At 50.3% G+C, this 12747-nt stretch overlaps 1 protein-coding gene across 7 annotated transcripts in view; it reads right to left on the bottom strand.

Moving 5' to 3' along the window:
* LOC119969757 (tyrosine-protein kinase HCK-like) overlaps window positions 1-12747 on the bottom strand; it is a 53783-nt gene that overhangs the window by 39471 nt on the left and 1565 nt on the right. For 2 of the 7 annotated variants that reach the window (XM_038803802.1, XM_038803807.1), the window contains exon 2: window positions 1609-1698. The exons of 1 other annotated variant lie outside the window; for it this stretch is intronic. In XM_038803802.1, coding sequence (XP_038659730.1) covers window positions 1609-1698 — 90 coding nt within the window. Of the gene's footprint in view, window positions 1-1608; window positions 1699-4474; window positions 4607-8268; window positions 8404-12704 lie in introns of those variants that run through there. 4 more of the 7 variants (XM_038803805.1, XM_038803803.1, XM_038803806.1 and 1 more) reach the window with 4 other exon arrangements.

The raw sequence follows: 12747 nt of genomic DNA, 5'->3' as shown, positions 1-12747 counted from the left end.
AGCAATACTCAGAAAGCTTGTCTTGAATATCAGTCCTGAATGATCAACCCTTTATCCTGAGACTGTGCTCCGTGATCCAGGTTCTTCAGTCAGGGGAAACCTCTTCTCAGTGTCTCCACTGTCAAGGCCCTTGTGTTAGCCTATTGGTAATAAATATCCAGGAGTGAGACACAGGCTGGGGTACAGTCGCAGTAGGGCGACACGGAAGCACAGTGGTTTGCATTGCTGCCTCACAGCACCAGGGACCCAGGTTCAATTCTGGCCTCAGGTATCTGTCTGTGCGGAGTCTGCACGATCTCCCCGTGTCTGCATGGGTTTCCTCCGGGTGCTGCGGTTTTGCTACCACAGTCCAAAGATGGGTAGATTAGATGGATTGGCCATGCTAAATTGCCCTTAGTATCCAGGGATGTGTGGGTTAGGAGGGGCTATGGGAATAGGGCAGGCCCAGGTAGGGTGTTCTTTCTGAGGGTCAGTGCAAATGCGATGGGCTGAATGGCCTCCTTCTGCACTGTAGGAATTCTATGATTGGTTGGTGTGGAAGAGCAGATACCTTAAACTCAGGCTGGTAGATGATAGAGTATCTTAGGAGGTCCTTACTCCGCTGTGCCCTGCTGCCTCAGTGTAAGAGCTGTCCAATTAATTCCACTCTCTTTGCCACGGAAATGTTTTCTTTAAAATATTTATACAATTTTGCTTTGAAAGATACTATTGAACCTGCTTCCATTGCTCTCTCAGGCAGCACCTTCCAACTTATAACAACTCAATATGTATAAAGAGTTCCTCTTATCTCTCCTGTAGCTTATTTTAACAACAATGTTAAACTGAGTTATTTTTTAAAAATCATTCTCAGGGTGTAGGCAACATTAATAAGACCAACATTTTATTGCCCATTCCTAATTGGCCTTGAGAAGTTGGTGGTGAGCTGCCTTCTTGAACTGCAGCCCATGTGGTGCATGTAGGTACAGCCACTGTGCTGTTAGGGACAGGGATCCAGGATTTTACCCAGTGACAGTGAAGGAACGGTGCTATATTTCCAAGTCAGGGTGGTGAGTGACTTAGAGGGGAACCTCCAACTTGTGGTGTTTTCATGTGTCTTCTGCCCTTGTCCTTCAAGGTGGTAGAGGTGGTGGTTTGACTGATGAAGCCCTGCCCAGGAGTCATTCTTTGTGTATCCGCCTGTACCTGAGCTCGAGAGCTCCTGATTTTGAACAGTGGAATGACGATTTGGGAGGTTGAAGGAAAGGGAGATAAGGGGACATTGAAGAAGAGCAGGTGCATGGAGTTTGTTACTGCTCCAGGGGAGAATAAACACCAATATGGATTGGGCTGAATCGCCTGTTCCTCCTGTGTTGTAATCCTGTCTGATCAACTTAGTTAAGAACATTCTGTGCCAGACTCTCCTTAACTGGTAGATCATTAATCAATGTTGGGCGCAGCATTGGTGGGTACGGACTACGGTGACTTTCCTACCACACCATTCCCAATCGATGCCTCGCTCCCTCTGCTTTGTAAATGGAACTTCAAACTGCTCAAACACATCCTCACACACTGATCATTACCCAAGGATTTCCTGAGCTCAGAGATATTCAGCAGCAGGCAGGAACCCACCTTTCCTCCTCCAGTGCATTGCTATCTGAACTTTGGTCGCTTATCACCTCTTCTCTGGCCAGAGACCTTGTGGGCTGAACATTTTCTGATCTGAGACATGGAAATATAAGTGATAAACATTAGACGGAATTTCCAGAACAGCATCAGGCCGTTCTGCCCGACTGCTCCATGGTTTGTGCTTCCACCCATCTTCACTCACCTCATCACCATATCCTTCTAATGCAGTCACCCTCCCCCAGCTATTCCTTCAATGTATCCACAACTAGTCCAGTGGTAATGAGCTCCGCATTCTCAACATTCTCTGTGCAAAGCAGCTTTGCCAAAGAATTTCTGTCTGAATTCCTTGTTGCTTGTGACTATTTAATATTGTCTTCCTTTTCATGTATGTGGGTTTGGCTGGCTAAGCTAGCATTTGTTACTCATTCCTAGTTGCCCCTTGGGAAGGTGGTGGTGAGCTGCCTTCTTGAACCGCTGCAGTCCCTGAGGTGTAGGTACACCCACAGTGCTGTTAGGGAGGGAGCTCCAGGATTTTACCCCAGTGACAGTGAAGGGACGGATGATATATTTCCAAGTCACGTGTGTGGCTTGGAGGGGAACTTGAAGGGGGTGGGGTTCCCAGTTATCTGCTGCCTTTGCCCTTCTAGATGGTAGAGATCGCAGGTTTGGAAGGTGCTGTCGAAGGAACCTTATCGAGTTACTGCAATGCAATGTACACACGGCTGCCACTGTGCACCAAAGGTAAAAGGGAGTGAATGTTTAATGTGGCTGGCGGTTTGCCAATCATGCGGGCGGCTTTTTCCTGGCTAGTGTCAAGTTTCTTCAGTGTTGTTCATCCTGATTTGTTCCTTTTGGGGCTTTTCACAGTAACTTCATTGAAGCCTACTTGTGACAATAAGCTATTATTATTATTATAGATGATGGACAAAAGTCAGGAGGTGAGTTATTGACGTAGGAATTCCCAGCCTCTGACCTGCTCTTGTTGCCCCAGTATTTATGTGACTAGTCTAGTCCAGTTTCTGCTCAATGGTAACTCCCAGGATGTTAATTGTGGGGGATTCTGCCATTGAATGTCAAGGGGTGATTGTTAGGTTTTCTCTTGTTGGAGATGGTCATTGTCTAACACTTGTGTGGCCTGAATGTGGCTTGCCACTTGTCAGCCCAAATCTGGATCAGTGTGAGTTCATCCATTTGGTCAGAAAAATGGGAAGGCAACTTATTATCTAAATGGGGAGACATTTCGGGGTGCTCCTTTGCAGAGGGATCTGGGCGTCCTTGCTCATGAGTCACAGAAACTAGCATGCGGGTACAGCAGGTAATAAAGAAAGCTTAACAATATTGGCATTTATAGCAAAAGGAATAGAGTATAAAGGGAAGGACGTGTTGTTGCAATTGTACCAGGCATTGGTGAGACCGCACCTAGAGTATTGTGCATAGATGTTGTCCCCCTATTCAAGGAAAGATGTGGTGGCATTGGAGACAGTTCAGAGGAGGTTCACTGGATTGATTCCAGAGATGAGGGGCGGGATTCTCCCCTACCCGGCGGGGTGGGCCGTACCGATGCCAAAGAGTGGCGTGAACCACTCCGGCATCGGGCTGCCCGGAAGGGGCTAGGCCAGTTCTGGCGGGGTTGGCGCTCCGCCAAGCAGAGTGCGGTGGATGCTGGGAAGTAATTTCTCCTGAACTCCGTTTTAAATTTGCTACCTTTTATGCTGCGACCTCTTATTCTAGGTGGCACGGTAGCACAGTGGTTAGCACAGTTGCTTCACAGCTCCAGGGTCCCAGGCTCGCTTCCCCACTGGGTCACTGTCTGTGCGGAGTCTGCACGTTCTCCCCGTGTCTGCGTGGGTTTCCTCCGGGTGCTCCGGTTTCCTCCCACAGTCCAAAGACGGGCAGGTTAGGTGGATTGGCCATGCTAAATTGCCCTCAGTGTCCAAAAAAAAAGGTGGGGTGGGGTTATTGGGTTATGGGGATAGGGTGGATGTGTGGGTTTGAGTAGGGTGCCCTTTCCAAGGGTCAGTGCAGACTTGATGGGCCGAATGGCCACCTTCAGCACTGTAAATTCGATGACATTTCTTTTTATACAGTGTGTATTTTACAGTGTCAGGTATCTCCTGCACAAGTTAGTGCTAATCGCAGTGACTATAACATTTGAATTGGTAGTTGAATGAAAGGTGAATAAAGGGACAGTTTGTGAGATTAGGTGACCGTTGTGTGGACTGCTTGGGTGAAATGGATTCCAAGACTGTGCCCGAGGCTAACATTCCACTTGTTGCCCCGTCCCTTTGTGCAATAAGTTTGGCTTCAATTACCCAATCAAGCGGTCAACACCAAATTGTCTCTGTCCATTGTCCTGTTTCCCTAACACACCGTGTGACCCATCAACATTCCCCCTTCTCCTTGCAACCTCAGTATGATTTTTTTGGATAAAGTTAGAGTACCCAATTCATTTTTTTCCAATTAAGGGGCAATTTAGCCTGGCCAATCCACTTAACCTGCATATCTTTGGGTTGTGGGGGCGAAACCCACACAAACACGGGGAGAATGTGCAAACTCCACACGGACAGTGACCCAGGGCCGGGATCGAACCTGGGACCTCAGTGCTGTGAGGCAGCAATGCTAACCACTGCGCCACCGTGCTGCCCTTCAACCTCAGTGTGTTAACGTCAAAGCTCTTTCACTGGCTTCTCATATTCATCCTGAACTAGGAGCTCAGGAATTTGCTCAATCCACAGATGGTCAGACCCACAAGTCGGGTCTCACCTCCTCACCTTCTCTCCAGCCCCGGTCCTTCTCTTTGGTTGCTGAGTTTAACATTCTGAATGCCAGAACTAGGCCCAGACGTCAGCAGGATAACGCAGGAACCTACCTCTCCATGTTCCCCTCCTTCCCATCCATGACCTTCACTTCCTGCTCCTCTCACCCTTTCACACGGGATTGTTTGGTACAAAATTTTCACTCCAACTTAACAGAGATTTTGTCCCCTCACCGGTCAACAAATCTGCAACAAAGAAAACTCAGTCACAGGGTATCTGAAAAATATACTCCAGACTCCAACTGTGTGTGTGTGAGAGAGTGTGTGTGTGTGAGTGTGAGAGGGTGTGTGTGAGTGTGAGAGGGTGTGTGTGTGAGTGTGAGAGGGTGTGTGTGAGTGTGAGAGGGTGTGTGTGTGAGAGAGTGTGTGTGTGTGAGAGAGTGTGTGTGAGTGTGCATGAGTGTGTGTGAATGTGTGTGTGTTAGTGTGTAAGTGTGTGTGCATGCGAGTGTGAGTGTGAGAGGGTGTGTATGTGTTTGTGAGTATGTGTGTGAGTGTGAGAGGGTATATATGCGTGTGAGAGGGTGTGTGTGTGAGAGAGTGTGTGTGAGTGTGCATATGAGTGCGTGAATGTGTGTGTGTTAGTGTGTAAGTGTGTGTGCATGCGAGTGTGTGTGTGTGTGAGTGTGAGAGGGTGTGTATGCGTGTGTGAGAGGGGGTGTGTGTGTGACAGTGTGTGTGAGTGTGCATATGAGTGTGTGTGAATGTGTGCGTGCTAGTGTGTAAGTGTGTGTGTGTGTGTGAGTGTGTCTGAGTGTTTGTGAGTATGTGTGTATGAATGTGTGTGTGTGTATCTGAGTGTGTGAATGTATGTGAGAGTGTATGTGCGTGTGCGAGTCTGTGTGTGTGCATGAGTGTTTGTGTGAGTCTGTGTATGTGAGTGTGTGTGTGTGTGTGTGTGAGAGCATGTGTGAATCTGTGTGTGAGAAAGTGCACAAATTTGTACGTGTGCAGAAGCAGGTCAGTGCTTGAATAAGTGTGTGGGTTTGTGAATAAATGTCTGTGGCTGAGTGTGAGTGTGTGTGAAAGTGTTAAGTGCCTGAGTCCTGAAAGACGCGCTGTTAGGTGAATTGGACATTCTGAATTCTCCCTCTGTGTACCCGAACAGGCGCCGGAATGTGGCGACTAGGGGATTTTCACAGTAACGTCATTGCAGTGTTAATGTGAGCCTACTTGTGACAATAAAGATTATTTTTAAAAATGTATTTTATTAGAAACATGCATCAAAACAGGTTACAGCAAATAAACACCTGGGAAATATACTTCCCAACAATCAATTATACAGTTTGAACAGACTTATTCCCACGTTATTCCCAGGTGGAAAACGTGCAGGCCTGCAGGTGAGAGTGAAACAACGCGGCCCCAAAGCCCCTCTCCCCAGCTTACTCTCAGCTAATGTCCAATCTCTGGAAAACAAACTAGACGAACTTAAAGCCAGACTCACTTTTCAAAGAGGACTGAGGGACTGCTGTGTGCTGTGCTTCACGGAGACATGGCTCACTCCTGCTTCACCGGACTGTGCCCTACAACCAGAGGGCTTCTCAATCCACCGAATGGACCGTACGGCGGCCTCAGGCAAGGCCAGGGGAGGTGGGGTCTGCCTCCGAATCCAGTGTTCTTCAAACTTTTTTTCCAGGGACCCATTTTTACCAACTGGCCAACATTCGGGACCCAACCTGGCCAACCTTCGCGACCCACGCCGGCCGACCTTAGCGTCCCACGCCGGCCGACCTGAGCGACCCACGCCGGCCGACCTGAGCGACCCACCATTTTCTCTTACCTTGTTTGCTGCTGACAAAAATGGAGGAAATGGTTTTGGGTCCCTTTGGCCCTCGTACAGGCCCCTCCAATGGAACCTGTTGGATGAAGGTGAAGCCTTCCGGTGTCGGAAAGTATGGAGTCTCCATCTGTCCAAAGTTCTGCATTTTTTTCCTGTAAAATTTTATCAAATAAATCCCCCCCGAACTTGTAAAAAAAAAATTTTTAATGAGTAAAATAAATGAAAAAAATGAATAAAACCCCCCAAACTTGTAAAAAAATAAAATGAGTAAAGTAAATGAATAAATGCTTATTAGGGGCTGGTTTAGCTTACTGGGCTAAATCGCTGGCTTTTAAAGCAGACCAAGGCAGGCCAGCAGCACGGTTTGATTCCCGTACCAGCCTCCCCGAACAGGCGCTGGAATGTGGCGACTAGGAGCTTTTCACAGTAACTACATTGAAGCCTACTTGTGAGAATAAGCGATTTTCATTTTCATTTAAAAACCACTAAAGAACTTGTAAAACAAAAAGCTGCAACCGTTTAAAAAAAATAGCGGCCGCACTGCGCATGTGTGCCCGATTTGCACATGCGCAATGCGGCTGAATTTTTTTTGACATGTTCCCGGCCGCTTGCAGCCGGCGTTATGAAAACCTGGCTGCTGCGCGGGGGATTTGCGCGATCGGGGGCGCCGCGGACAACGGCTGCGCGACCCTCCCGACACCCGCCCGCGATCCACCCGCGGGTCGCGGCCCTGACTTTGAAGAACAGTGACCTAATCAACATCTCCTGGTGAGTTTCTGTTCCCCAGACCTAGAGTACCTGACACTAAAATGGAAACCCACGCAGACAGAGGGAGGACGTGCAGACTCCACACAGACACTGATCCAGCTGGGAATCGACCCTGGAGCTGTGAAGCAACTGTGCTAATCACTATGCTACCGTGCTGCCCTAAGGCGCCGGAGAATTCGGCAGCTGGTGGGGGCGGGATTCATGCCGCCCCCCCGGCGATTCTCCGACCAGGCGAGAGGTCGGAGAACCCGCCCCTCATCTCCAAACTCCGTGGCCTTGGCCTTGGCTCCTCCCTCTGTGACTGGATCCTGAACTTTCTAACCCACAGACCACAATCAGTAAGGATAGGCAACAACACCTCCTCAACGATCATCCTCAACACCGGTGCCCCACAAGGCTGTGTCCTCAGCCCCCTACTATACTCCTTATACACCTATGACTGTGTGGCCAAATTCCCCTCCAACTCGATTTTCAAATTTGCTGATGACACCACAATAGTGGGTCGGATCTCAAACAATGACGAGACAGAGTACAGGAATCAGATTGAGAATCTGGTGAACTGGTGCAACGACAATAATCTCTCCCTCAATGTCAACAAAAAGTAGATTGTCATCGACTTCAGGAAGCGTGATGGAGAACATGCCCCTGTCTACATCAATGGGAACGAAGTAGAAAGGGTCGGGAGCTTCAAGTTTTTAGGTGTACAGATCACCAACAGCCTGTCCTGGTCCCCCCCATGCCGACATTATAGTTCAGAAAGCCCACCAACGACTCTACTTTCTCAGAAGACGAAGGAAATTTGGCAGGTCACCGACAACACTCACCAACTTCTACAGATGCACCATAGAAAGCATTCTTTCTGGTTGTATCACAGCTTGGTATGGATCCTGCTCTGCCCAAGACCGCAGGAAACTACAAACAGTTGTGAATGTAGCCCAGTCCATCACACAAACCAGCCTCTCATCCACTGACTCTGTCTACAATTCCAGCATAATTAAGGACCCCACGCACCCCGGAGATACTCTCTTCCACCTTCTCCCGTCAGGAAACAGATACCAAAGTTTGAGGTCACGTAACAACTGACTCAAAAACAGTTTCTTCCCTGCTGCCATCAGACTTTTGAATGGATCTACCTCGTATTAAGTTGATCTTTTCTCTACACCTTGCTATAACTGTAACATTATATTCTGCAGTCTCTCCTTCCTTCCCTATGTACGGTATGCATTGTTTGTACAGCATGCAAGAAACAATACTTTTCACTGTATACTAATACATGTGACAATAATAAATCAAATCAAACCTATTTGCACAAGAGGAGGTCCCGTTTACCCTACGCAGTGCCGCACTCCATACTCCCCAATTGATCTCCACTTCCAACTCCACTTACCATTTCTCCGTGATCTTCTCAAGGGCTGACATGAAAGATTATTATTAAAAGATTATTATTATTACCACAGATATTGACAGAGGAAGGCTGGAGCACAGGTACAAACAGAGAGAGGCAGGTGTATAGGTACGGACAGAGGGAGGTAGGTGTATAGGTACGGACAGAGAGAGGCAGGTGTATAGGTACGGACAGAGGGAGGCAGGAGTACAGGTACGGACAGAGATAGCAGGTGTACAGGTACGGACAGAGAGAGGCAGGAGCACAGGTACGGACAGAGAGAGGCAGGTGTATAGGTAAGGACAGAGAGAGGCAGGAGCACAGGTACGAACAGAGAGAGGCAGGTGTATAGGTAAGGACAGAGAGAGGCAGGAGCACAGGTACGAACAGAGAGAGGCAGGTGTACAGGTACGGACAGAGAGAGGCAGGTGTATAGGTACGGACAGAGGGAAGCAGGTGTATAGGTACGGACAGAGAGAGGCAGGAGTACAGGTACAGACAGAGAGAGGCAGGTGTACAGGTACGGACAGAGGGAGGCAGGTGTACAGGTACGGACAGAGGGAGGCAGGTGTACAGCTACGGACAGAGGAAGGCAGGTGTACAGGTACGGACAGAGAGAGGCAGGAGTATAGGTACGGACAGAGGGAGGCAGGTGTACAGGTACGGACAGAGAGAGGCAGGTGTATAGGTACGGACAATGAGAGGCAGGTGTATAGGTACGGACAGAGAGAGGCAGGAGTACAGGTACAGACAGAGAGAGGCAGGTGTACAGGTACGGACAGTGAGAGGCAGGTGAATAGGTACGGACAGAGAGAGGCAGGTGTACAGGTACGGACAGAGAGAGGCAGGAGTACAGGTACGGACAGAGAGAGGCAGGTGTACAGGTACGGACAGAGGGAGGCAGGTGTACAGGTACGGACAGAGGGAGGCAGGTGTACAGGTACGGACAGAGGGAGGCAGGTGTACAGGTACGGACAGAGGAAGGCAGGTGTACAGGTACGGACAGAGAGAGGCAGGTGTATAGGTACGGACAGAGAGAGGCAGGAGTACAGGTACAGACAGAGAGAGGCAGGTGTACAGGTACAGACAGAGAGAGGCAGGTGTACAGGTACGGACAGAGAGAGGCAGGTGTATAGGTACGGACAGAGGAAGGCAGGAGTACAGGTACGGACAGAGAGAGGCAGGTGTACAGGTACGGACAGAGGGAGGCAGGTGTATAGGTACGGACAGAGAGAGGCAGGTGTATAGGTACGGATAGAGAGAGGCAGGTGTATAGGTACGGACAGAGAGAGGCAGGTGTACAGGTATGGACAGAGAGAGGCAGGTGTATAGGTACGGACAGAGGGAGGCAGGTGTATAGGTACGGACAGAGAGAGGCAGGTGTACAGGTACGGACAGAGGGAGGCAGGTGTATAGGTACGGACAGAGAGAGGCAGGTGTACAGGTACGGACAGAGAGAGGTAGGTGTTTCTCTGTGCTGTTAGAATTGTGAATTGCTGAATTAACAAATCAGGAGTCTGGTGCAGCTAACTCAGCACAAAGGAGAAACCTTCACAAGACGTATCTCCCAGAATGGTGCTATTGCCAAAGCAGTAGCAGACCTAAGACTACAGGTTCAACAATGAGAGGGTCTGTTAGTTAACCCCACACCAGTGTCTCCAAAAACAAAGTGAATCCTGACTCCGGTTGAACAGCTAGATTCCAGCTGTGGGGATAGACATCCCGGCCGGGAATCTCCAAAATCCCGGCTAAGTGTTGACGCCGGCGTTAACACCGGAGTGTTTCACGCTGGGGTCATCGGGCCTCATGGCCCAGTGATTCAGTGGCCCACAGGGAACCAGCACTGCGCCGGAGTTCTGCACGTAGCTGTCGCGCCGATACCCGACCCTGCACTGCCGGCGGGGGTCCGTGCATGCGCGCAGCGGCCGTTTCTGCACCAGCGCCGCGTCACATGGCGTAGCGACACAGCGGGCCCAGGCGGAAGAAAGCAGACACCCCTAGGATCGCGTGCACCCGCCGGTCGGTAGCCCCTGATCGCGGGCTTGGCTATCGTGGAGGCCCCCCCCCCCGGAGACTGATCCCCCCCTCCCTCCACCAGGACAGCCACGGCAGCCGCTGCTCCGAGCTCCCGCCGGGTGGCACCAGGTTGGAACCACGCCGGTGGAACTCAGCGCCGGGTTGGAGAATCGGTGGTGATGCCAGAAATTCCGGCATGCCTCTCCGACACCGGGATGCCGTTCTCCGGCGAGCGGAGAATTGGCGGCAGTTGTGCGCACGGTCGAGGGCCCGTGTCCAGCCTGGAGGAGAGACGTGAAATGACCTCCCCAAGCTGCGCCGTGATAGTCTTTGTTGTAACTTAACTCCCACACTTGGCATTTGAAAAGGGACCAGGATTCCCTGCAGCACCTCTGCTGTTCACTCTGAAACTGGCAACAGCAGAAAGAACATAAACCCTCATCAAACCTGCCAACTGCCAGAACCCCGGAGATGGTGCCTCCAAACTAACCCTTTCTACCTGTCTTCACCTGTCCTGGGAATCTCACTCGGGAAAGACGGAGCATTTCACAGGCAAGCAACCTCCCCCCTCGGAAGGAACATTCCAGTTGCTTCATGTCTGTGGACACATTTAAAACTCACACACACCTCCCTCTCACACTCACCTCTCTCACACACGCACAATCACCTCACACACACACTTCTCTCTCACACACTCACCTCTCATACACGCACACTCACCTCTCTCACACACACTCACCCACCTCTCTCACACACACTCACCTCACACATAGAACATAGAACAGTACAGCACAGAACAGGCCCTTCGGCCCTCAATGTTGTGCCGAGCAATGATCACCCTACTTAAACCCACGTAACCCGTATACCCGTAACCCAACAATCCCCCCCATTAACCTTACACTACGGGCAATTTATCATGGCCAATCCACCTAACCCGCACATCTTTGGACTGTGGGAGGAAACCGGAGCACCCGGAGGAAACCCACGCACACAGGGGGAGGACGTGCAGACTCCACACAGACAGTGACCCAGCCGGGAATCGAACCTGGGACCCTGGAGCTGTGAAGCATTGATGCTAACCACCATGCTACCGCGAGGCCACACACACACTTCTCTCTCACACACTCACCTCTCATACACACCTCTCTCACACACTCACCTCACACACACACACTTCTCTCTCACACACTCACCTCTCATACACGCACACTCACCTCTCTCACACACACTCACCCACCTCTCTCACACACACTCACCTCACTCCCATACACACACACCTCTCTCACACTCACCTCACACACACACCTCTCTCACACACTCACCTCACACACACACCTCTCTCTCACACTCACCTCACACACACACCTCTCTCACACACTCACCTCACACACACACACCTCTCTCTCACACACTCACCTCCCTCTCACACACCTCTCATACACGCACTCACCTCTCACACACGCACACTCACCTCTCTCACACACACTCACTCACCTCTCTCACACACACTCACCTCACACACCTCTCTCACACACCTCTCCCTCACATACACCTCACTCTCATACACACACACACCTCTCTCACACACACAGCTCTCTCACAAGCACACTCACCTCACACACACACACACCTCTCTCTCACACACTCACCTTACTCTCACACACTCACCTCTCTCACGCATGCACACTACCTCTCTCACACACACCTCTCTCTCACACACACCTCTCTCACACACACCTCTCTCACACACCTCTCTCACACACGCACACTCACCTCTCTCATACACACTCACCTCTCTCACACAACTCATCTCTCTCACACACTCTCACCTCTCTCACACACTCATCTCTCTCACACACTCATCTCTCTCTCACACACTCATCTCTCTCTCACACATACTCACCTCTCACACACAATCACCTCTCACACACACTCACCTCTCTCACACACACTCACCTCACTCTCACTCACACAACTCATCTCTCACACACTCTCACCTCTCACACAACTCATCTCTCTCACACACTCTCACCTCACTCTCACTCACACAACTCATCTCTCTCACACACTCATCTCTCTCTCTCTCACACACTCACCTCTCACTGACACATACTCACCTCTCACGCACACACACTCACCTCTGAAACACACTCACCATCCTCACACACACACTTCTCACAAACACACACACATTTACCTCTCACAAATACACACTCACCTCTCTCACACATACTCAGCTCTATCACACACACACTCACCTCTCTCACAAATACTCACGTCTCTCTCACTCACACACGCACCCCCTCTTACTCTCACAAATATGCCCACAAACTCACCTCTCACACACTTGCACACACACTCACCTCTCACACACTTGCC

The sequence above is a fragment of the Scyliorhinus canicula genome, chromosome 7 (genome assembly GCF_902713615.1).
Source record: "Scyliorhinus canicula chromosome 7, sScyCan1.1, whole genome shotgun sequence".
Lineage (NCBI taxonomy): Eukaryota > Metazoa > Chordata > Chondrichthyes > Carcharhiniformes > Scyliorhinidae > Scyliorhinus > Scyliorhinus canicula.
The sequence above is the reverse complement of the archived record's forward strand: the minus strand, read 5'-3'. Positions and strand labels throughout refer to the sequence as shown.